Source organism: Pleuronectes platessa, chromosome 11 (assembly GCF_947347685.1).
Source record: "Pleuronectes platessa chromosome 11, fPlePla1.1, whole genome shotgun sequence".
NCBI classification, from domain to species: Eukaryota; Metazoa; Chordata; class Actinopteri; order Pleuronectiformes; family Pleuronectidae; genus Pleuronectes; species Pleuronectes platessa.
The window spans coordinates 2,204,770-2,229,980 of record NC_070636.1 but is presented as its reverse complement, the minus strand read 5'-3'; the positions used below and the strand labels follow the sequence as shown (position 1 = coordinate 2,229,980).

Sequence of the window (25,211 nt, the reverse complement as noted above, 5' to 3'; positions counted from 1 at the left end):
GTCTGTCCTTGATAAAAGTTTTACAACGAGTTCATTCCAACGAACCAGCAGCTTATCAGCAGAAAACCTTTACTGGCTGTCTGAGCCTTTTCCTGATTGGCTGCAGGTGATGTCACTTTTCAAAGGCGTGTCATTGAGGAAGTGAAAAGTCCCAAACAGACGTTAAGAGACGAGGACTCTGTGACCTACATGTGGGCTCGGCCTAATCGCTGCTGCTGGACGGGACCTGGTGACGGTCACAGGTTGAGCTCGACCTCGTGATACCAACAGAGCGACGGCTGAACTTCAACCTGCAGAAACACGAGAGCTGTGGAAACACTGAGAAGCAACTAATCACAAGGAGACTCACTTTCAAATCGCCCAAATCACATCTTTATTATTGCTTCACAGAACAAACACTAACTCCACAAAATGTGAAGCAGCAGCAGCAGCAGGTTGTCGGGTCCGACTCGTTCACAACAACAGGAACATGACGTATACATTCTGCTGTGGACAGATCCGTGTTGTTGTGTAGAGCTCTTCCAAACCGGCGTCGGCCCTCATCACCAGAAGATCTGGAGTCTCCTCGTCTTTCCAAGTTCACGTCTAAGTGCTTAGAGCTTAAAGGTGTCAAAATCAATTCAAATCCCAGCCATTACCATCACTACTGGTGTTCCTCAGGGTTCTGTCCTGGGGCCCTTCTGTTTATCATCTACTTACTTCCCCTTGGCCTTATTCTCCGTAAATTGAACATAAACGTCCATTGCTATGCAGATGACACCCAGCTCTACCTCTCAACCAATAAAATGGATTATAAAGCTCCTTATCATCAAAGGCGATATCACATGCCTTCCCTACTTCAAAGCACACGGATATTGATGTTGCGGATTGAGAAAGAAGAGCGTGACAACCTGCAGTAAACTGAACAAACAAGAAGAAGAACCACAATTCAACATTGTGGCAAGATTAGAAGAAACAAAGCAAATCAAGCAAAATGATCCAATTTTTTAGGCAAGAGGCTCTCGTGCCCATTGTGAACAAATACTTCCAGAGGTTCACTGCAGCACAGTGGTGCATGTTAGCTACAGAGGTTCATGACTCTGCTTTAATAGTGACACTGTCTGATATGATGAGAGAGATAGTGCAGACACTCACCACAACGGTTCTGAGGACGATCAAACCAGTGTTGGAGAAGGTCCTGCACAAGAGAGCATCTCCAGTTTATCTACAAAAAGCTTTGGAGAACATCAACATATTTCAGGGAGAGTCTCTCCTTAGGATATTTGCGGACGCTCTTGACATTCGAAAGGTGGAATGTCCTCATGCTGAAGATCTGACGGCTCTAGTTGAGAAGGAGGTTTCAGAGAAGATCAGCTCCATTTCATCTGCGATCCTAAACTGCTCCGTTTGGCCCCAAGCGCCTGCTTTCTATGTCGATGGCTCCCTATCCAACACAAAGTCCCTTCAACAAATTGTGTGTTGTGCTGCATTGTGTTTGAAAGAGCTGACTCTGAAGTCCTTGTGTTGCGGAGGGAAACCGTGTCAGAGCATGAGGTACAAGATCTCTGAGCCCGGAGCCACTGAAGCTGTGACGGAGGTTCTCCTCAAACTCACAGATGGTGTTCCACATCCTCCCACAGATAACAACTATCTGGAGGCTCACAATGCAGCTCCTGATATTGTCAGTGACATTTGCAAGAACCTTCTTTGTCGGAGAAGCACGACAAAACCTAATTTTGATATGAGATCAATTTTTAAAAAGGTAAGAACGTTTATTGAAGGAAACGTCACAGGTGTCAACCAAGGAATACACAAACGCAGGTTTTCCAGATTTGTCCAAAAGCTATTTGCAAAGATGCTGTTAAACCTGAGGATAGCATTCAAGGAAAGAGGCTCCAAGTTCCTGGTGAGCCTCAAGACCAGTTCACAGCAGAACACTGGTTCCAGCTCCACTCGTCCTACACGGAGAACCTGCTGGCCGACAACCATCTGTGTGAAAACCAAACAGTCTTCAGAGGATCTTGCAGCTTTTGCCATCCAACATCTAGCCAACATCGAATCCACTGACATGAGGAGGAAGTTTTCAAAGGAGCTGACCTATAAAATATATCATCATCTGGTCGGCCCCACATTTACCATGTTTGCAAAACACTGCAGCTTTTCTGGAACCGTCATCACGGAGAGCTTGAGCAAGGCAGACTTCAAACTGTCGGGCTTTCCTCCCCAGGTCCTGTACGTGAAGACCGAGGACGCGGTGCAGAGGTTCGTGCAGCAGGTGCTTCTCTGCATGAAGAACAACCTGTTTGAGAACACAAATAACATCGAGACGCTGGCGGGAGTGATGGCCGACATTGAAGTCATTATCACAAACATGGTGAACACAGACGAAAACACCGGCAGCCGATCAGGATCCTCCAGAATCAGCTTTTCAGGAAGCTGCAAATCTTTGTTTTCAGCGGTTGTTCCATCAATCATTCACAATAAGGTTGATCCCGAGGTCGATGTTGAGCCGATGAAGAGTTTGGAGAACATGGACTTCATCGTTGCACTTTCTAAAAAGACCCACAGAAAACTGAAGAACTTAAAGAAGCCCACAGACATTAGCACCGTCAGTAAGAGTCTGTCCGACTGGCTGGAGAACAAGATCCACATTCCTGAAGCTGCTGACAAGAAGTCAATTGCCATGGCCGTGGTTGAGGACCTTCTCTGCAGGTTCTGCTCTCCAGATGTATTATGGGAAGCTGGATTGACGTCAGATTACAAAACGTTTGATGATGCTGTCATCACGTATCTGTATCTCGACCTGAACGACCAGAGAAACCAGAAGAAACGTGGAATCCACCGTATTTACGCTTCAGCGATAAAAGCTTTGACCCACAGTTCACTGCTCAAGCGCATGTCTGGTGCCAGAGCCGTCCCATTAACCATCGATCTGGACTGTATTAAGTTGTACAATTATACTCAACTGGCTGAATGAACAGATGTGGACACCATTGACACGAGTCAGTGTGCAGAGGTGGAACACTCCACATGTGATTCACGTTCAGCTGCTTGAATTTAACAAAGGTTTTATCTGAAAGCTTCAGTTTCTCCTTTAATTAAACCAAAGTGTCCCCTGGTGCTGCTCCTGTTCGGGGCCCCTCGTCGGAGGGGGGGGGTTGCTGCCCGTTTGGTTCCTGTTTACCGGACGCCTGTGAGGCGGTGCCCACCTGCCCGACCCCCAGAGAGCCTCAGTGTGCAGGCTGGCTTCCTCACCTGGCCCGTGGGGAGGCGGGAGGGGGGGAGTTGGTCAGGCTGGATGGATCCCTGGCCTGACTGGTGATGGGGGCATGTGGAGGGGAGGGGGGGGGGGGGGGGACGGTACCTTCACCTGCAACAGAGGATCATCAGCACAGGTGAGAGCTGCCAGCTGGCCTCAGGTTTACAAGGCTCCTTAGGAAGACAGTGATGGACAGACACTGAGGAGTTGGACACACAGAGAGACATCGACACATGAGAGACACTGAGCTGCAGAGTTCAGGAAGTTAACTTCACTTATATGTTTGCTCACGTGTGTGTGTGTGTGTGTGTGTGTGTGTGTGTTTTTGTGTGTGTGGTGAACACTGTAATAAAGATGCTTCCTAGCGACACCCTTGTCTCTGGCTGGGTGTGGTAGAGTCCACGTGGGACGGTCAACTGCCACAAGCACTGAATCATATCACACATTATCTCAAGGCTCTTTAGGTAGAAGGTCAACACTTTAAAGATCATAGAGAAAAACCAGCAGTTCCCACAATGAGCAGAAGAAACTCCCTCTTTCAGATGACTTTGATTCAAATGACTTTGATTTTGTAATCACCAGCTCTCATGTTCCATCGAAGGCAGCGAACGCCGACGTGCTAATGTTTCACCAGATTAATGTTCTCCGAGTTCTCTCAGCTCTTTAGAATGATCGCTGTGATAAGGTGGCAGCCGGTAAACACTCCACATCTCTTTACCCGTGGTGCAGCCGTCTCTCTCAGCAGGTGTGTGTTTGCAGAAGGAGGTGCGTCTCATTCCTGGAGGTATGAGCAGGTGCAGAGTGAGTTTGACCTCTGCTGGGGGAACGCCCAGCGACCGCGGCTCCAGACGGTTCCATTAGGAATCAGTTAATAACGATTTATGTGAGTCTTATTATAATTTATTCGAGAGCGTGGTCTTTCAGCTTGAGAGCACGAGTTGTTGAGATTTACGCTCTCACTCAAAACCCTGTGCTTGCACTCTAATGTAACCTGCTGGTGCTTTGATTTCAACGAGTCTGTCAAATTACCCAAACCATTAAAAAGCCAGGTGTAGTGATGGTGAATGTAATGGCCCCGCCCTCGCAGGTATCTGACCTGATCACAGACTTTGAGATTAGTTTGTATATAAAGACAATTTTCTGCCTGATAAGTTCATAATGGGACCATTTAATAACCATTCAAAAACCTCCTTGTAGTAACTTTGACAGGACTTTTAAAGCTGTATTAGTTTACATTTTGGCCACTAGGGGGCTGACACAAATCACTCCCTTATGTTTCACTTGTTAGTAAACAGTTGTTTACTTTCGCGTCCAGCAGAAACAGAACTTTTCACAGCACTGACCCAGGAACGCACATTGTCCCACTTTCAGGATTCATGAACCTTTAAATCTGACCACGGTGCGATTGTTAAACTCCTCAAGCACTTTGCTTCTTCCTCCTTTTGCTCCAGTGAAATATTTGTGTCACAGGTTGCAGGAGGGGGGGGGGGGGGGGGGGGGACGGGACACACACACATCACATGTCCTGTTCAAGGTGAGAAGGACACGTGCTCGATGATCGGCTGCCCCCTGCAGGCTGAGGTGTGACACTCACCCAGCCCTGCTCCTCACCACCACACATGAGCTCTGAGTGGACTCACAGTGGATCGGATCTGAATTAAATATGACCGGCTCTCACTCGGGGGGGGGGGGTTCAGCTCAGGCCCTGAGATGTGAACACACCAGGCTACATGAAAAATGCACGAGAGCAACTGTGCAGAGACAGAAGTGGACGAGCATTTTGTTTAGCGTGACGGATAAATGTCCTCTCTATCTATGGATTCCCTTCAGGAGAAGCTGATGGACGATTGTCCCTCAGACGGACATGTGACACAGATCACATGACATCGGTAACTCCCTCTCTATTCTGCCACCGCCAGTTGTGCTCGGCCTTTTCCTGGCACAGCACGGCGAGCTAAGTGCAGATGTAGAACGTGGGAGTGGAGACACACAGTAATATCCATGGGCCAAATCGGGGGTGTGTGGGGGGGGGGGGGGGGGGGGGGGGGGGGGGCAGCTGAGGAGGAGGAGGAGTGAGTAATTCCTCGTGTTACTGTGGCAACCGGCCAAATATGGCCCCGTCCCCATCAGGCTCTGTATCGATGGTGACGGTGGGAGTGATAACTGCACCGTGTCAAAATGGAGTCTCCAGCTGTTGTCCTGCACAGCTGACGGGCCGCGGACTTCACCCAAGATTTCCAGCTCAGTGAGGAACACTGGGAAGCTTCAAGTCCCCCCCCCCCCCCCCCCCTCCTGACCCTGTGAGCGTGGTGCAGTGAAGTTAAAACCCCTCAAACTTCCTCCACCAAGGAGGTTATGTTTTCACCTCCTGCACGGGGCCACGTACACAGGCCATAAACCAGCAGCAGTATTCCACGGGTTTCCCAGTGAGGCCAGTTGACCTCTGACCCGAGGGTTGTTCCACAGCAGCGAGGTGAAGCCAATCCAAATGTCCAACCCACTGAGTCGATGTCCCGGCGGCTGGTGGTCCGAGTGTCTGCCACCCAGGTCACAGGGATTAGGAGCCATTTTGTTTCAGCCCCCCCCCCCCCCTCCAGGCAGCTTACGCTAATCGATGGCGGCGCCGGGTGAAGAGGCTCGGCGAGCGTTTACGTAACAGCCCCCCCCCCCCCCTCTGGTTCTGCACCGCTGCACAGCTGACAGCGCTGGGGACCCTGCTGCATACCACATGACATAACCAGAGTCCACAACACTGTCCTCCCTTCATCCCTGGACCCCCCCCCCCCCTCCCTTCCTCCCTCCCTCCCTGTTCAGAGTGATTCTGCTGTGGGACTATTTTTACATGTAACAGGCCAACGTGCACTCTGTTTATTAATAGGGATTCATCGTTGGTCCTCGGGCTCTGCAGCACCTCCTGAACATCTTGCTCCTCTCACTGTGCTTCTCCGGCCTCCTCCTCCTCTCGGTCCGGGGGGGGGGGGGGGGTGAGTTCCTCGTGACATAACCACACAGAGAATCCACGGTTGTCTCTCCATGTTCGTCCCTCGTGATGCTCCGGCTCTCACTCGGGTCCAAACAGAGATGTTGTGATAAGTTGACGTGACACAGCTGGAAACAGCCACAGAGAATAAATACAGGCTTGTTGTTGATGATCCTGAAGCTTTTTATGACTCTGGCCCTTGTTTGACTCTTAATGTCGACTTGTTCCCGTCTTTATTAAAATCATAAAAAATGTTCCAGTTCTGTTGTTTGGTTTCTTTTCTGTCCATCACACAAGAATCTGTGAAAGACTTTTAGGCCTGAATGAAAAGATCCAACATTGACAAAGCTGTTGTGGCAACAGGGAACGAAGGTTAGCTTCCATCTTTGATTGTTGTTTGGATTAATTTGAATTAATTTAGGATAATTTGCTGTAAATAATCTATATCAATCAATCAATCAAATTTTATTTGTATAGCCCATATTCACAAATTACAATTCGTCTCATAGGGCTTAAAAGGTCATTATTTTGGGATACTTTCACTTTTACTCAACTGCATATATCACCAAATACCTAAAGGTCCGTGCATATAAATATATATATATTTATACTTACAGAATATTTTGTGTTTCAGATTTTGTTCTGAATATGTGGCTTTGGGGTATCCGAAAAATGCTCTGGAGGAGTTTCTCCTCTGCACACGTTGGATGTTTGTGTTGGGAGAGTTCCTGGTGAGTCTCTAATGAGGTCATGTTGCTCATGCAAAAACAATCCTCTCACCAGTGCTTCACTGGGATCAGCCTGTTTACAGATAGAGTTGACCACAGGTTCAGATCTTTAACCACTGGGTGACTTCATCGTTCTTCAGCTGTTGTTACTGGAACACTGTGGCGTCACTGGTTCTTTGTGCAGTTGTGTTGTTACATCCCTGGACACTAACTGGTGCTGCTCAGGATCCAGGGATGAAGACGGCTGTTGCAGCAGAACCTCTCTCAGAATCAGAACTTCTCTCAGAATCAGAACTTCTCTCAGAATCAGAACAGGTGTAAATGAGACACTGGAACCACAACTCGACATCACACCCCACATCTGACTCCACACAGTTTCCTGTGAGAACCACGTCCCCCCCCCCCCCTCGTGCTGGGAGGGTTCTACAGCTGCTGGTTGCAGACTCTGACCTTTGCATCGTGTGCAGAATCAAATCAGACAATTCATCATAAAAGAATCTCATTAACGTCCCGGCTGCTGCTCGTATCGACGCTGCTGAGCTCGATGCCGTGTTTTATAACCTCCATGTTGCATCACACGGACGCACACATCTATAACACGCCACTGCCATCTGCACTGGGGGGTTGGGCCCTGAGCAGCCCACTGAGGATGTGGTGCCCCCTGGTGGCTGTACAACATACAGATTTCCCCCTGAAACATGTCAGATCCTCCTGACTCTGGAGGATCTGGAGCAGAACAGGAATCTGGAGGTGTGTCCTTCCTTCTTCTAAACGCTTCCTTCCTGCTCCTCAGATTAGATTCATATTTCAAAATGATTGTCTTTTTATCTTAGTTTCATTATTTATTTGAGACATTTTTGATTATGTTTGATTGATCTGGTGAGAGACAGGAAACACGGAGGAAGCTCTGACTGGGAATCAAACCATCGACCATTTGCTTAACCGTTTGTCCACTGGACACACTTTGTTTATTGATCCTTTGGATTTAATCGGTGATGTTGTTATGAATCTAAAAAAACATCAATGTGAATTAAATACAGACAAATACGCATTATTCTGAGTGTTTGGTCTTTAAGATAAATACAATAATACAAGAGGATTAAGGATCTTTATGTTTGTGTCCGTTAACAAGTCCATTAGTTGCAGCACTTAAGTATTTAAGTATTATTAAGAAGATTAAACCCTCTTACGCCTCAAGTCGTCTGAATCCAATCTGGCATCTGTCAGACAGAAAACCGTGTTCGGCCTGTTTCTGTTTCACTGACTGAGAAACATCTAAACACTCAGTGTCCCTGAGCCGAGGCGTCGCTCTGCTCCGTGTCCTCGGGCTGAGGACGGAGGACGGACGTGAGCGTCCTCTGAGAGAGACTCCATCTTGGTCGGTCGCAGTGTGAAAGGTCATGTGATCCCACGCATGGAGCGTCCCTGAGGAGGCGGCCTGGTGGTCACCGGCTGGGAGACGTGAGCGGCTCAGTGTTCTCAGGTTGAACCTCTGAGCTGCGCCCTGTTGGCTGGAGGAGGAACTCTGGATGTTCAGAAATCTGGACTCTGGAGGCAGAGTCGGGGGATTTAGAGCTTTATCGGAAAATATATATATATAAAAATGAAAAAATGTATAATGACTTTCTGATTTAAGCATTAAGGTGATAATCTGAAACAATGTGTGCGACCACCAGTACATGTTATTAATATCTATATGCTCTACTTCACATTTTTACAAATAATTGAGTATAAAGTTGACTTTTTTTTTATTGTTTTATAAAAGTTATCAATAACGAGAGGGATATTGATCCATTGATCCGATCAGAGGGAAGTCTGTTTTATTCTTGTACGTCACATTTGCATAATACACACCTAGCCACGAGTGTGACACGCCCCCTCAAAAAGCCCGGTGACGCAAGGTGCCACCATTTTCCTTCACGCACTGGAAGCGGTTGACCAATCACAGCAGAGTGGGCTTTTTGAGGTGTGGGGGGGGGGGGTGTATCTTAAAGAGACAAGAGCTAAAACCAAGTGTTTGAGACAGAGGCTGAAAGAGGAGCAGCAGCGATGGACAGTCTGAGGACAGTGATGAACATTAGAGCATTAAAACATTTTACTTTAATAACACTATTTAAAACACTATATTCTGTGTGGGGGGGGGGGGGGGGGGAGTTTGTGTTGTGCTACTGAAGGTTTTCTTAAAAAGTCCTGAGTACGTATTTCTTCATCTTTAATAGAAACATGTTGTTTCCTCTGCACACGTTCTAGACTCAGGAATAAAAAAGAAACACAGATGAAGACGAGTCGTCTTTATTTTGCAGTGAGAATACAAATTTAAAACACAACCATCCATGGAGCATTCACACAATATTTGTTCGGCCTGGGAGTGTCTTCATGTTTTTGTACAAGCGTGTCTCGGAGGAGAAGCAGCAGAAGTCTGTCACAATCAATGCAGGTAAAGGCCTTTTAAGAAAACCTATTTCTGGGAAGAGGAAGAAGAGGAAAACGTTTCCTGTCTCGGAGCAAACTCGTCATCCTCAGAGAGAAAGGCAGCACATGATAACCAACAGGGAGTCGGGAACATAGAAGTGCTCTTAAATAAAATGAAATAACTGTTTTCTCCACAAGGAAGAACTTCGGTTCCTCTAGTAACTTTCTACGATTCTAAATGTTTATCTTGGTCCGTTATTATTCCAGGTTTTCAGATTCCCCACTTTGTCCCTTGAGATGTTACAATTAAGTTTGTTTAAAGAAATACACACAAACACATTCCTCAGTGACTACATTCAACACAGGGCAGGAAAATCAAATATTGAAAGCCTCTGAATCTGGAGGTGACTCAGCGCATGGATCTGTTGTTTGGTTATAAAAGCATTGTCCGGTAAAAGGCTGATAGAAGTAACACATCTGGATCTGAATCTTTTAAAGCTCTTCACTAATGGACTCCAGTGCCACCGAGAGGCCGGACGAGCCCGAGAAGCTTTTAGCGTCCGGCCGAGTGTTGAGGGAAATGACAGCGAATAAAGACGCCACAATATTTGAGCTGATAACAGGTCTGAATAAAATATTGTTTTTCTTTTTGATGCGGCTTCTTCGGGATCATTTTTGTCATGATACTGAAATTAGGGAGGAACATTATATTTTATGTGCCCATTGTTTGTCTACTTTAGCTTCTGAGAAATACTTTTCAGATTTTGAATATCTGATGCTCGACAAGTGAACAAGGATCCAAATAAAACATTTGATTATTTTAGGGTTTAAATGAAAAACAAGATGTTTCAAGGCTTAATATTTCTGACCATATGATTTATTGAATTATTGAGAAATTAACCCACAGATTAATTAATGATAGCCTTTTGCAGCTGTAGAGTTTACAACACGTATTGATTACAATCCCTATGAATTCAGAAGTGAAACAGGTTTGTGTAGCTTGGATCTAGAGTCTCTATACAAACACTGATAGCTAGTTGCTCCGTCTTTCTGACACAAACATCTCGACCTCATCACGTATTGACCCGAGCTTCACTGCCGAGCTCCCTCTGGAGTTTGTCCTCATGAACCACCGAGAATAAATGTGTTTGTTTTCCAGAACGTTCACCAACACTGATTTAAAACAACTGAGGCTTCGAGAGGACGAGACGGAAAAAGAGCGTTTCTCTCTCCACTGTAAAACTCTTCTGAAGAATGATGCTTGAGAAGGAAGCAGAGCTCAACTGTGAGGACTAAATGTACATATTGATTTGATATATATATATATATATGTTTTTACTGCATACAAAAAAAGAGCATGTGAACTTAAGGTGTGTTCGGGTTGGTTTGGTTTGAGAGAGCATAAGGTTCGCTGTGAGATGACATCTGTTGCAACGACAGCCGGGCGACCAACACGGTTTCATCTAGTTTCCCCCGTCTGAGGAGGCGGAGCTGTGACCAGGAGGCGGGGCTGAGACCAGGAGGCGGAGCTGCGACCAGGAGGCGGAGCTGCGACCAGGAGGCGGAGCTGCAGGGTTTGTGCCAGAGAGCGTTTCCAAACGCAGCTTTAATGGAGATAAAAAGCTTCTGTGGGAGTTGACTGAACAAGCAGGGAAGTAGAGGGGCTTTTAAGCGACAGGGCAACAAAGAGCCAAATGATTTGCTTCAGCTTTGTGTCTTAAATCACATCTGAGCAACTTGTTTCATAGAATCTATGAAGACATTTGACCTGTTGGTGTTCGTTCACACTGCGAGCAGCAAACTCGGCTGAGAGATGTTGGCGTCAGTTGCAGTAGCTTCTCTGTCGTTTGCTGTCAGACCTGGGATCAGATTAGATCCACAGGTTTCCTCTGGTTCTGCTGATGTGGCAAAGTGAGGCCAGAGCCAAACTGATCTTCTGCTCAAAGTCAATGAAGCTGCTTTTGTGGATGTTTCTGTTAAATCTCGGGGTCTTCATCAGTAGATGAGTAGATGTAGATGTTTGAATTTCATCTATTAGGAGAAATAATCACTATTATTGCTTAGAACTGAGACCAGGACTTTCTCGTTATCTGGTTTCTTCTGGATGTTTTTTGTAAATTTGCACTGAAGACAAACTTCTTTATCTCATTTGATCTGTTTACTGCTGGTTTCCTGTTACTCACGAGGGGCAACTCCCAGTTGTCACTGGTGGAGGGAGGAGGCAGAGGTAAGTCAGTGTTCTGGGGAAGTTCTAGATTCAGCTGATGAGCCGTTTCAGTTGTGGTCGTCTGATTGTTCTCAGGGAGGCTGTTTGCAGTGTGACAGCACAAAGTGACTCGTGTTGCTTCCTGCTACGAGAAGCGTCCTCAGTCTGACCACAACAACAACAACAACAACACCATTATCTGGGGAGTAAATACTGATTTGCAAAAAGACTCAATTTCTGACAAGTAGTGCAAATGTGTGGTGGCGGTAACGGCCGAGGTGCTCAGCTCCACACAGCTGCCTGGTCTTTGTTCTGTCGCTGCTGTTACACAAACCCAGTTCCAAGGGAAGGGTGAAAATAAAGGCACAGAGATTTGAACTCCTCTCCCAGTCCCCCCCATCCCCCCCCACCCCTCTGCACCAGCAGCTCCATCCAGTCTCTAAAAGACTCTGTCGAGTGCGATCACCGTCACTCGTCTCTCCCACACAGGACACTGCGAGCTTCAGCCTTGATGTGTCAATCCAGTGGACATCACAGCCTCCTCTTCCTCTCCACAGGGACCGCTCCTCTTCCTCTTCCTCTCCACAGGGACGCTCCCTGTCCTCAGTTGGTCGACAGCAGTGGGTAGAAACAAAAAAAAGAACCTGAAGCAGCAGCAGCACATTTTCACCTCCTCTCCCGTCGCTCTGATCCATTTATAGAACAACGCGATCGCACAAAGTCACAACAAACATTAGAGAACACACTACAGACTAACGGCAACACAAGCAGCGGGTGGAACTGTATTTTTATCTTTTCAGACTTCCTGATCAGAGCTGACGGGCGGCGGCTGCACCAGATTAAAACATGGATTTAAGTTTCCTGGAACTTTATCTCTGCTTCTGCTCCTTGTTTGTCAGTTGAGTGTTTCTCCACGTCACCCGTGGTCGGTCGGGTTTACGTCACAGACGTGTGTGTGAGAGCCGAACCAGCGAGGAGATAAATAGGTCACACAGGAGCGGAGGATGACCTTACATCAATAATCCCACTCTTTTCTCTCTCTCTCTCTCTCGTTACCGGCTTTGTTCAACCCGCCTGCACTGCACTTTTAAAACGTGACCTCTGAAATGACACTTTTGTCCAAACATCTCTTCAATTACTTAAAAGAACATTCGACTGAAGATTCAACTCGTTTCCAGATTTGATTTTAACACAAACTGCAGCAAAAATAAACCAGAAAGTTTAGAATTTGACATTTCAGCTTTTAAAATGGGCCCAGTCCCAACAGGAAACCCGTACTGGACCGAGCCCAGTTCTCTCTAATCGGGATATGAATCAAGATCAGGTCCAGTCTGGGGGGTGCGAGCTGTGGAGCAGGCGTTATGTAGTGCGTTGGCAGCGGGTTCAACAAACACACACGTCAAATACACAACGACAATGACGAAGACTCTCACACACACACACGAGATTTTGAAGAGAAAAATGTCCAATAGCACAAAAGAATGTTTGTGTTTCACTAGAGGAGTTCTGTGATGTTTCCCTCTCAGCAGGATCAGCCACGACTTTCACTAAGAGACGAAAGAGAAGCGCTGCTGCTTTGCATTCTGGGGATTTGAGTCGATATATTTACAGCCTCTGGAATGATAAGGTCAGTTTTTTATGTATTTTCACACATTATCAGCTCCTCTCGTTCCTGCAGAGACGTCCAACCTGCGTCTCCTGCCCTGTGCTCCATGTTCCTGACTCAGTTAATACTCCCACTCGTCCGTCTTCATGTCCAGGTAGTTGAGAATGTTCTGAGCAAACTTCACCGCCTGCTTCCGAGCCACCTTGGCCGTCTCGTCGCCCTGCGGGTCCACGGCGTCCAGGGACAGCAGCTGCTTGGTCAGATTCTCCTCCAGGATCATGTAGTTCTTGTCGACCCTCTTGCCGTCGAAGCCCAGCACCTGGGCCTGGAGGTCCGAGAGGTTGCCCAGGACCTGCCACACGGCCCGGTGGGACGGGTGCTCGGTGTGGCCCGGCTGGCGGCAGACCAGGGCCTCGCGGAGGTCGAGGAAGGTGACGATGGCCTGGACCTCGACCACAGCGCGGCGCCGGGCCTCTCGGATACAAGGGTTCTTGGCCGTGTCCACCTGGTCCAGGTGCGTGAGGAGGCTCTGCAGCTCGGCCTTGGGTCTGAAGCTGAGGTCGCCCATCGCACAGTGTCGCAGGATCCCCTCTCGCAGGTGGGAGACGTGAGCTCGCACGTTCTCGATCTCACGGATGGAGTTGTTGTGACCCAACTCGTATCTGAATGAGAACAACAGGGAAGATATAAAACTTCAAGAGACTCAAGTTTAGCTGATGCCAGTTCTTTATTTGCGAGACATTAACCAGTCACATTTTAAACCATGAGCCTCAGGACAGTGATATAAACAATAATGTTTGTCACCTATATGAAAACAAGATGATTTATCAAACTGCTTGTGTTGACGGATTAAGAATCTTGGACTTGAATTTTTAGTAATAACATCAAATGGATCATTAATCTGCAAATGGAACAATAATGAAAAGATCTTAAACTGCAGTTGAAGTCTTGTGGATCTTTTCTCCCTACCTGCGCGTGTCGTCTCCTTCCCCCTCCAGGTCCAGATGTTTCAGCAGACCATTGATCTCCTCCACCACCTGCTTCCGGTAGTTTCTGATGGCTGCGTTCCCGGAGACGTCCAGAGCGTCCAGCTCCACCTGCATCTCCGTCAGGATGCGTGACAGATGGGCGCAGCTGTCCCTCCCACTCAGGCCCATCAGCAGGGCCACCAGCTGGCTGCGGGCCACGCTCACCTTCACCATCACCTGGTTGATGCGGTTCACGGCCTCGTGGGTCTCGCCCGACAGCGGCAGGGAGAGCGTCTGCTGCTGCGTGCGCCCCTCCACCACGTCCTGCACGGCACACAGACGCGTCAGCGCCCGGTACCGGGCTTTGCGGAGCGGCACCCTCCCCTCGGTCTTCACCTGGGTGAGCCTCAGCACCAGCTGCTGCAGGGCCTCCACCAGCTCGTCGTTTATCTCAGCCACCCCCCCGACGCGCTGAGGGGCCACCACCCGGTCGTCCACCAGCTGCCGCGCCTCGTTGCTCAGCTCCTCGATGGCCACACGGGACGGGTGCGTGGCGTTCTCCTCCAGGTACCTCAGGAGGCCCTCCACCTCCTGCGCCGCTCTCTTCCGGGCCCCCTGCAGCTCCGGCTTGCCCTCGGTGTCGACCTGGTCCACGTCCAGCAGCAGCCGGGTCAGCTCCCGCTCCAGACGCTTGTAGTCTCTGTCGTTCTGCAGGCCGCTGAAGGTGCAGACCTGAGGCCCGAGAGACGCCACCTGCTTCTGGACCTCATACAGACGCATCATGGCAGGGTGCTGCGCATTGTACGACTGCTGCTGCTGCTCCATTGGATGCTGATGCTGCGGAGGGCCACCATGGTCCATTCTCTTCCCGCCATCAAAGGGCTTCCCAAACAAGCTGGAAAACAGGCAACACGGCAGGAGGTTAGGACAAAGAGCAACAAATCACAGCCTGAGTGGAGCTCACTTCTTTGTCCACAGGCCTCGACTGGCTGGATCACATGAAACACTTCTTTTCATATTTGTACATCCAGCTCTGGATGAAGAGAACCTCCAACTAATGTCTGGATCACTGCCAGAGCAGCTCAGAGACAATATCAGCAGCTTCAGCCAAACGTTTGAAGTCTCCACCGAGTCCAGAGGAATTCACAACAGAGGGTCTGAACCTAAAACACCTTGATTTCTCACAAGCTACTTAAAGCAACACTATGTAACTTTGACTGAGCAGCAGCGCCCCCTGCAGCTACAGGTGATTATTTAATCTGTTGGGCTAGTTGTTGTATCAGTAAACGTCAGGAGATGATGAAGTCATATGAATGCATATGAATTTTTAGTAAATTATCTTTTGTGCAGCATTTAGTCTGATATCTTTAGTGACGTTAACAACACATAACATTTGGAGATCACCACAGTGGTGAAGGAAGATTCAGATTCATGTTAAAAACCACCAGCAGAGAATAAAGTGTTGAATCTCAACAGTCTCTCCAGCCTCGGGCCCAAAGAGTCATTAAACATGAAAATAATCCATCTTCAGTGTGAGCAGTCCTGATGCTCCACTGCTGTGCAGGTCTCCAGAAATATTACCACATGTGCCGAGGAAAGAAAAACGGTTTCATCCGACTGGAAACTGATCCTGACGCGTCGGCTTTGTTGCTTCTAATTCCTCGAAGCCTTTTAGTCAAACTGGGATTAGAGTCTGAACGATACTGGATTCTTTCACATCACAGCAGCCAATATTCATCTTTCTACACAAACCACATGATGATAAAGACACAGTGTTCAGAAGGTGCTGCTGGATGGATTATTAAACACCTGTGATCGAGGCATGTTCGAGCACCGGGGGCTTTACAGTTTAAAATGACCTGTCAGTGCTTCCTGGAGGAGGCGGCTTTTCTAAACTACCCTCTTAAAATATGTCTGTTCACAGAGCTCGACCAATTTATCAGCTGATAACATTTCACAGATATAAGGAATTCAACATCAGTATCTGCCCCAAATTTATGAGATCCAGCTCCATAGGCACTGGGATTCAGTTATCAGCTGGTACCAGTGGGAGAGGAACACCCGTATGCAACCAAATATAACTGCTATAAATTCAACCATGTACATAATGTTCTGTTTTTGATGACATTGTTGTAAAGGTGAGAATTTAATGCTGGCTTATGTGACAACTTAATAATAACAACAAATTAAAATAAGTGTTTTCTTATTGTAATTTGCTGTTTATCCATTTTTCATTATGATTTCCACTTCAGGGCGACCGGACACGCCCCCAGCTCCCAGAAGCTCCTCTGATTGGTCGAAGCACAGTGGATTCACGCTTGTGAGAAACCCAGTTACAGAAGCTAGATCAAAAACCTGTCTGACCCATGAACCACTTAGGGAGACGTTATCTATTAAAATGCAATATTTAGAATAAACTTTGGTGAGATATTTATTCTTGTTTGTAGTTTCATTACTAATTTGTCCCATGATTTAAGGGTCACTGACTGGAAACACAAAAGTTGATGAGATGGGACAGAAGCTGCCGAGCTGAGCGTGCGGTCGGAATGTGAGCTCCAGTACCAGGTCACTGAAAACCACTGAACCGACACTAAAGCCACGAACAATAATTGCTCACGGACAAACAACAACTCAAGAAAGAAGCAGCGAATATCCTCGTTTAAAGAATTCTAAACGTGTCCTCGCCCACGACACCACGTTTGGTTTTCCCTTCTTTGCAAAGAGTCAGGTCTTAAACCTCCACCCACCCACAATTCCAGCCCTGATCTCCAGAACCAAGACTGTGTTTAGTGTCAACACGCAGAGGACAGTGACGACAACATTCCCAAAACACACTGCAGTTAAACGCTGCCAGAGCTCCCCCTGAATCTAGAGTCTCTCTTTGACCTTCGCCTCTTTTTGTGGAGTCTGCTCTTATTTCCTATTAACTTCAGATCAACTGAAAAACAATTCACCTAAAGACACGTGAGGAACAAATGAGATTCTCTCCTGAGGATCATGCAAGACCATGAATGAGGTTAACCTACATTTGCCAACAACACCCACATGACAACCATTCAGAGCAGGGCTATGTGTTTGCATCGGGCTCGGTGGCTGACACACTGGTGGTAGCTCTCTAATCCCAGTAAGAAAAGATGCTGCCTGCAGATCTGGCTTTTTAAAACACAGAAGAGAAAAAAATCAATGCGTCTGACCAACACCCAAAAATATGAAACAGTCGGTTGCATCTCCTGAAGATTCCCAGCCGAGTGAAGTGTGTCACAGGTTCCTCGAGCTGGGAGATGACAACTCCCAGTTCCACACGACTCACCCGCAGCAGAGTCTCACCTCTTAGTCAGAATAACAACAGGGATATGGTTGAATTTCTATTTTTCTCTAAAATCAGCTTCTCTACTGTGAAGATTTTGCTGTTTTTCTGTTTTAAACTGAACCCATTTGTCTTTTGGACATTTGAAAATGTCATTTTGGGCTCTGGAAACATTTCATTTACAAAATAATTTACAGATTAATTGTGAAAAACAATCAGCTGATCCCTCCATAGAAGTTTTATTTGTCCCAGTTCACGTGACGTATGCTATTTACACGTTTTTGTGATCCCATCACCGCAGATACACGCCCTCGACCAATCAGGAGTCAGTCTCGGCTGATAATGAAGTTTAACCCTCATTTTATATCATTAAAATAATAAGTTAAACAACCCTTACCGGAAAATTGATAATTGAACCCAAAACTCCTTAATGTGACAGAAACCATCTTTGAGAACAATTTTAACTTTTTAGTTTGGTCCATGTCTCAACTGCTCACATGGAGGAGGCAGGGTTTATGACCTACACTGCCCCCTGCCACCAGAGGGCGCTCTCTGAGATTTGGCTTCACATTAGGTCAGCTGTCATGTAGACCATCATTATAAACAGTTCTGTTATATCACAGAGGAGGGATGTGTCAGTGGGACAGGAATCTGTAGTCCACTGCATCTGTTTGTAGTTGTATTCTTTATCTTTTGTGTATTCATGTGATCGTTTTGTGTCTTTTAGGGACAATCTGCAAACGGACTAAATCTGATGTTGCCTTCAAATCTGCACCTGGGCCTCAATATTTGCGTCTTGCTTGAGAGGTCGAGAGTCGTACAGTGACCTTTACTTTTGACCTTTAACCACAAACATCATATTCAGTCCGTGCGAACATTGAAGCCAAATTAGAAGACATCGCCTCAGGGTGTCGTCAGGACGTCCACAGACGATGGGACAGACAGACAGACAGACAGACAGACAGACAGACAGACAGACAGACAGACCACCCCAGGCCACGACTGTCACCAACACAGAGGCATAAAAATAAACAACGTCAAACACTGGACTGGCTTGTTGACAGATACTTGATATGAAGAGACTGAGCAGGATCAATAAATCTACTTAAATAAGGATCAACCGAAAACATCTGACAACAGATGTGAAGAACTGAGCTCTGGGTGGATCCAGGGTCAGATTTCTGAAATCTGATTGGCCCCTGAGCTGCTCCAGTCCTGTCACCTACTAATAATCATGATCATACTTATAACAATTTGGGAAGAAGTCACATACGCTATATTATGAAGAACACAATGTGCTTGATCTGTGGGTCATATAATTGGCCCCTCCACCTCCTCATGGCCCCTGATTTAGAGGAATCCTGTGAGACTGAGGTTATTCCTTCCTGAGGCCCGGTGACACCACAGTGAACTTTCTCTTTCCACACGGAAGCTGCACAGCAACACAGGACGTGAGCCACGTCTCGGAGGGAGAGGGTGCACGAAGGCCGAGGCCCCTGACAGCTCGGTGGGGTTGTTGCATATGAATTCTGCAGGTCACGATATGATGATTATTTTTCCACAGCACCATTAACACTCCTCACTACAGACAGGATCATGTATCAGCATCTCCTGGAGCTCCTTTATGTAACACGGAGCGGGGCTGGGCACTTCCAGCACAGTGGATGAACGCATGCTGGGCCACAGCTCCCAAATCTGAGCATTTATTAGGATAATCCCAGTAAAACCTCTCCCAGCCTGGCGGGACTGGAGCCAGGAGCCAGTCAAGTGGAGCTGAGCCCCAGGCAGAGGAGGCTGGAAGGAGCAGGAGACACCCCCTGATCAGACATCCTCTCCCCGGGGCGATCAGACTCCTTCCCCCGGGCTCCAGGCTGCATGCACCGGCCCCGCTTTGCGCATTATGTCGGCCCGGAGGATCCGGCTGGTGGGGGAGAGGAACCCTCCAGCTCTGCACCATCACCTCAGCTAACACCTCCCCGATCTCACGCAGCATCTCCGGCCGCCGCCGCCCCCCCACACACGCCCCTGCAGCCCGGTGCTCACCTTTTCAAAACTCCGAACACATTCGCGCACATTGTGGCGGAGGTCTGTTCCCATGGGCCGGCGGCGGCAGGGCGGCTGCTCGGGGACGAAGGTCCGAGTCTCCGGTGGTGACGGGGCTCCGGTCAGCTTCAGCACCCACCGCCCGACTGGCTGCCCGCCCGCCTGGATGACTGACTGCGACGGGGCTGGTGCTGGGGTCGCCCCTCCCACCGCCGCTTCCTCCACTTCCACACAACTTACTGAATAAACACACACTTCACCGAGTCCCGCACACGATCTAAACCCACGAATCAGACCCGGGGACGCGGGGACGTGTCCGGCTCTTCCTGCGCTGGCCGCTCCGCGTCGAGGCTATTGTGTGTAGTGAAGCTAGCCGGCCGGGGATCACCTGACTCGGGCCCCACCTTCCCCAAATCACTCCGGCCTGGTTCCCACCGTCCACACACACACTCCAGTCACTTTAATAAACTGGGTCTTACCTGCACAACCACCGCACAGCCATCGGACCCGCAGCCGGACAGTGCGCAGCTCCTCCGGGGGGAGATCAACATTAGCTCACCTAGCCACCTTCCAGAGGAGTTACTTTACTCACGGGCTGAACTAACACGGAGTTCGTCTGAGCCCAACCACTCTACATTAAAGCGGTTTCAGGACGTTTCTTCGACTCCGCTACTACGAGCGAGTGAATATGTATTAATTTAACTTTAAATACACGAACAACAGTGAATATAAATACAGATTTAACCGTGTTTGTTCGCGGCTGTTGCGACTTAAGTGGATCCAACGGTAGGTTTTGGTTGTCCAACATTGGGTGCGCTTCATTTTCTCATGCTGCCGCACCGTTTGTCACGTAGCTAGAATTCAAGTACTCATTGCTGCTCGAGTGTTGTGTATTTCTGATACTATTACTAGGTCATATTCAATATTTAAATGCATATTTGTATGTATATAAACTGCCCTGTCTTGTTGTATTATAGATACATAATAAGTTATGTACTATTATATATATTTAAAATGTTACAGGAAAATATTTAAATACATTACATGTAAGCACTGGCTTATCTTGTAGTAATAAAGAAATATTATATCATATGGAATACATATACATGTTAAAACATTGTAATATACTATATAATAAACATAGTAAAGATAAATATAATGCGATATGTTGTTTTAAAAAGACCCCGCCCCGAGCTCTTATAACCGGAGCGTGTTGGTGAGGTTTCTGAGCGCACCTTTGTTTCCTGCCGGATCCACGTGACCGCTCGTCGGGTCGTGCACAGAAGGACGTGCACTGTGTGATCCGAGGACCCACAACAACCTCTTATATATCATATTAATATCATAGTTATATGTTGTTATCGTCTAACATGTGTTCAGTGAGCGCGAGGCGGAGTTTAACCTGGAGGAGCTTCCGGCCTGTGGCTCTCTCAACTGGGACCAGTCGATCCTGCAGCTCCCAGCACAAAACACAGCAGAGCACAGCTCCTAAGGTTGGTTTGATGGTTATTAATAATGTGTTAGTGCATTTATCAAGTCATAGATCAATCAGCTGCAGGCTCACAGGCTGTTCACGTGTGTGTAAGTGTGTGTTTGTGTGTGTGTGTCTGTCAGAGCTACATGCATGTTGGTCAGGTCTGTAGCTTCTTCCAGTTTCAGACATGCACGTCTGTGATGTGTTGACTGATTTCCTCCCTGACTCAAATAAACTGATTTGAAGGGTTTTAATTGAGATAATGATTATACTCATGTTTTTGGAACAAACATCTTCATGTGTTTCTCTCTCTGGACCTTTCAAAGGTGATTATTGTATTTCTATATTTTCTCTTCTGTGCTTTGTCTTCTATTTATTTTTTAAAAACCGATGTGAACATGTCAGTCTGAGATAAAGCAAAACAAATACTTATTCATTTCAGATGCAGAAGTACACGATTTGATTCAATTCATAATGACAAAATTGAATAAGAAGTGTATTATTTATTTATATTCTATTACGAATCCAGTTGTCTCTTTCTTTAAGACTCTGAGCTGTAAGAAGTTCAATCTTATAAACACTTAAAAAGTTAAATGTTTTTTTTGTGTTTTTCAATCAAAACAACAAAACCAGACAGTCTCAGTTTGCGGAGCTGAAATAATAATGGATAGATATCGATATTGAAGTGATGCACCTGCTTCATTAGTGTCAGTGAATTGCTGCTGTAATTTTAGAAACTGTGTATTTTCTCCTCATATTATTTTCTCCTGAGGTTTAAGTAAATCTGAAGAAGTTCTTACCTCTGTGGTTCTGGTGTGGGAGCGTGTTCACCTCCTCGCTGCTCCTCTCATCCTTCAGTCTGGTCCGACCTGATAAGCTTCTGTGGCACAGCTGCTTTCTAAAGCCACGTGACCTCAGTCTGTGCTCAAACTAATACTGTTATATATCTAAATGACACGTTCCCCTCACTCACACAGAGGTTTACAGAGCGACTCCCTGGCCTTCAGTCATAAACCCTTTAAAAACGTTATATTTATTGTATTTAAAGGGAATAAAAGAAACGATCACGAGGTTCGAAATATGAGGATTCTAATTTTTCCAGTCTTTCATCTTAGTTAAACTGAATATCTTTGGTTTTCGTTCTGTAGGTTGAACACAAAAAGCTACTGGAAAACATCACATTGGAGTTTTGAGGAATTGTTTGAGGATTTTTCCATTTGAGATCATCTTTAGGTTTTGACACTGACAAATCAAGACATCTAAAAACATCCTGTGGGAAGCTGAGAGAAGATTTGGAAACAAGCAATAGTTGCAGCCTTGACAGTATTTGTCTTTGGCTCCATATGCAGAGATCGATCTTCAGACCTCCACCCAGCTCCACGTGCGATTGGATCGGTCCACCCAACCCTCTGTCGAACCTGCGGCCGATCGTTTACCACGTCGCCGAGAACGAGTCGGAGCTGCAGAGACGTCTGAGGAACCTCCGGCAGGAGACGGAGGACTGGAACCACGAATTCTGGGCCAAGCAGAACATCTCCTTCAACAAGGTGAAGATGCTTTCTCTATTTCTGTTAGAAAATACATCTATAGCGTCTCCATCCCCCCCTGGTGGCTGGCTGCAGTAAAGGTCATAAACCCTGCCTCCTCCATGTTAGTGGACGGGACAGGGACCAAACTAAAATGTCCAAATATTATCAAATAACATAGTTTCTGTCATTTCAGGTGGTTCTTCTCACTCTGGTGTTTTTCAAGTGTTCATATTTCCGATAAGATTGGTTTTAATTCGTTTGTTGATGATATAAAAAATGGGATTAAAAGTTCTGATGGTCAATAACTTTCACGTCTTCATTGTTATTAATGAAAAGTGTGAGGAAGGAGGTTTAATCTGTTCTTTTATGGAGTAAAGTTCCTATTGTCACCAGCAGAGAGCAGCACCACACAACAGGACTCTAATGCAACTAGTCACATCTGTTAGAATCTAAATGTGTATGAATATTTCCAGTAAAAAAAAGTTCCTTATCTCAAGGATTAAAGTTCAAAACTGACGAAGGAATTTAACACCAGATATTCTAAAGACAGTTCGGAAACAGCAACATACCTGGAACGTCTGTGATTCTCAGTAGAAGACATTCCTCTGCTGACACATGAGGGTTGAACAGATCAGTGTTGACTTTTTGTTTTTGGTAAAATCTATTGAAATGTGTTAAGATCTCATATTTTACTCTCTCTGCAGGACAGAGATTCTTTCATCACGTCACAACTGAAGACAAAAGGCTTGACTGTGCGTGATGAGCAAGGTGAGGACACACACACACACACACACACACACACACACACACACACACACACACACACGGTGAAGCTGGTGATTTCTAAATGAGAGTAAAATTCTCTCCCTCTCTCTTTCTCTCTCTTTCTCTCTCTCTCTCTCACCCAGGAAAACGGCGATGCCTCAACTCAGAGGAAATGGCGGTGTTCTACAAAATGTTCCTGGACAATAACAGAACACGACACATGAGTTACAACAAGTGAGTTGTGTTGCAGCCGAGTGTCTCTCGTGGTGCTGCTGGGTGGACGGGTCCGTCCCCCTCCACGGGAGCATTGAGCTTTAACTGACGTCGTCTTACACTGTAGCAACTAAGTTTCCTGCCCACACAAACACACACAAACACACAAAACACACACACCACATGTGCACCTGATTTCAGTTGTGTGGATGTGTGGGTTTTTACTTTTGTTTGCACGACTGTGTCCTTGTCGTCTCAGTTGTTGTCTCAGGTTGAACTCGAATCTTCCAAAACAACAAACCTTTGTTACATTGTGCCTCCACATTCCAGCCCTCTGTCTGCAATGTTGTTCAAGTCAAAGTTTACCAGCTTCCAAACTTTTACTTTTCATGCGTTGGTTTATGATTGTGGGTGTGTAGATGAATGGTTCTTACAAAAACACATTTAGAATCGGTCCAGGAGATCGTCTCTGCCAGCAGCAGAGACACAGTGATGGTATGAAGTTGTTATTCAGGGTCTTTGCTAAGAGTTTGGAATCATTACACATGTCCCACTCAACGAGGCGTCTCACTCTCAAGTCTCTAACACTCGGGCTGAAGCAGGAGGACGGAGGTGGACACACGAGGGAGGGAGCAGGAGAGTAGAACTTGGATCTTACTGGATGTCAATGAACCTGGTCCCTGGTTGAACAGAACCAAAATACCCCTTCAAAGTGTCACTCAATATAAAAGAAGACATTTCTCTTTAAAGCATAAAGCAAAGCCCAAATATTGAGTTAAGAGTTACATATAACAGATGAAACCTTGTGTTAAGAGGCTGATATCTGCAAATATGATCTAATTTCACTACTTTTGTTTGAGAAATGATGACGGAGTTGATTAATGTGATAATCACTTTCTTCTAATTCTCTTTTTCATTTCCAGGGAATGGTACAGACGGAACTTCATCATCACTTTGCTCATGGCCCGAGTCGCCCTGACCAACATGTGGACGACTGTTCGACACAGAAAGAAGAAAACCAGCTCTCCTGCCTCCGGATCCTAAACTGCTCTCTCCCCTGTCAAGTCTTTTATTGTGTGTTTCTGTGTTTTGCTTTTTCCTTTGTAAATTAATTACCAAGAATTAAAAAAACAATCTAATCTAATCTAATTGGAGATTTGTCTCTTTCCTTTCTTGTTATCTTTAATGTTTGGTGGATTCGGTCGGTTTCCCTTCAGCTCCACTGATATTTCCACTGCTCACTTGGAGACAAAATGATGAAGACGTTTTTAGCTGTTAAATTGATTTTTCTCCCTCTGAGTCGTTCTTGTAATCACTCTGGAAAATAGTCTGAATTTAGGAGGCGCTTCCCCTGAAGCAGTTTGTTCACCAGAAACACAATTACATAAAACACTAACTGTATCAGGTCTGTTCACGGCTACGTGCGCTTTGTTATAAAACACAGGCCCAGAGCGCTTCTACAGTTTTAAGGTTAAGTTGTGAAAACACGTAGAGGTGCCTCGACCTGCCTGTTGGTTCGATCACTGATTCTGATGATATGATGTGTGAGAGGTGGTGAACGATCAATGCAGGGTATCGTACTGAGTGAAGCCTCCTCAGCTACAGATTCTTCATCGATACAATATGAAGACGAGAGAAACTATATCACAATCTTTTAGTCATAGTTTGAAAGGATCTGTCACTAAGTTTGGGTTTAGTATGTTATCAAAAAGTATTAGTTTCACTGAATCTGTACAGTAACA

The 25,211-nt window shown here is 46.5% G+C and overlaps 2 protein-coding genes across 4 annotated transcripts; one reads left to right on the top strand and one right to left on the bottom strand.

The window, feature by feature from the left end:
* Positions 1 to 11,970: 11,970 nt before the first annotated feature.
* bag5 (BCL2 associated athanogene 5) lies at positions 11,971 to 21,877 on the bottom strand. Of its 3 annotated transcripts, none has more exons than XM_053434435.1 (3): positions 21,763 to 21,877; positions 14,140 to 15,033; positions 11,971 to 13,832 (listed from the first exon to the last, which is right to left on the bottom strand). In XM_053434435.1, exons 2-3 carry the CDS (start codon positions 14,997 to 14,999, stop codon positions 13,292 to 13,294), a joined length of 1,401 nt encoding a protein of 466 aa, XP_053290410.1. In that variant the 5' UTR covers positions 15,000 to 15,033; positions 21,763 to 21,877; the 3' UTR covers positions 11,971 to 13,291. The 3 variants fall into 3 exon arrangements, with proteins under 3 accessions (XP_053290410.1, XP_053290409.1, XP_053290408.1); XM_053434434.1 differs by lacking the exon at positions 21,763 to 21,877 and adding an exon at positions 19,968 to 20,904; XM_053434433.1 differs by lacking the exon at positions 21,763 to 21,877 and adding an exon at positions 19,489 to 19,625.
* Positions 20,722 to 24,618, top strand: LOC128450777 (cytochrome c oxidase assembly factor 8). Its single transcript, XM_053434436.1, has 5 exons — positions 20,722 to 20,981; positions 22,312 to 22,509; positions 23,196 to 23,259; positions 23,400 to 23,490; positions 24,393 to 24,618. Exons 1-5 carry the CDS (start codon positions 20,841 to 20,843, stop codon positions 24,511 to 24,513), a joined length of 615 nt encoding a protein of 204 aa, XP_053290411.1. The 5' UTR covers positions 20,722 to 20,840; the 3' UTR covers positions 24,514 to 24,618.
* The last annotated feature ends 593 nt before the right edge of the window (positions 24,619 to 25,211 follow it).

Excerpts from the sequence above, each read along its gene's own strand:
- bag5 (XM_053434433.1), bottom strand. The coding sequence starts at position 19,520 with ATGTGCGCGAATGTGTTCGGAGTTTTGAAAAG. Across the intron at positions 15,034-19,488 it reads GTGTTCGGAGTTTTGAAAAG|CTTGTTTGGGAAGCCCTTTG; the intron begins GTGAGCACCGGG and ends CCTGTTTTCCAG. Across the intron at positions 13,833-14,139 it reads GAAGGAGACGACACGCGCAG|ATACGAGTTGGGTCACAACA; the intron begins GTAGGGAGAAAA and ends GTTCTCATTCAG.
- LOC128450777 (XM_053434436.1), top strand. The coding sequence starts at position 20,841 with ATGTTGTTATCGTCTAACATGTGTTCAGTGAGCGCGAGGCGGAGTTTA. Across the intron at positions 22,510-23,195 it reads AGAACATCTCCTTCAACAAG|GACAGAGATTCTTTCATCAC; the intron begins GTGAAGATGCTT and ends CTCTCTCTGCAG. Across the intron at positions 23,260-23,399 it reads GACTGTGCGTGATGAGCAAG|GAAAACGGCGATGCCTCAAC; the intron begins GTGAGGACACAC and ends TCTCTCACCCAG.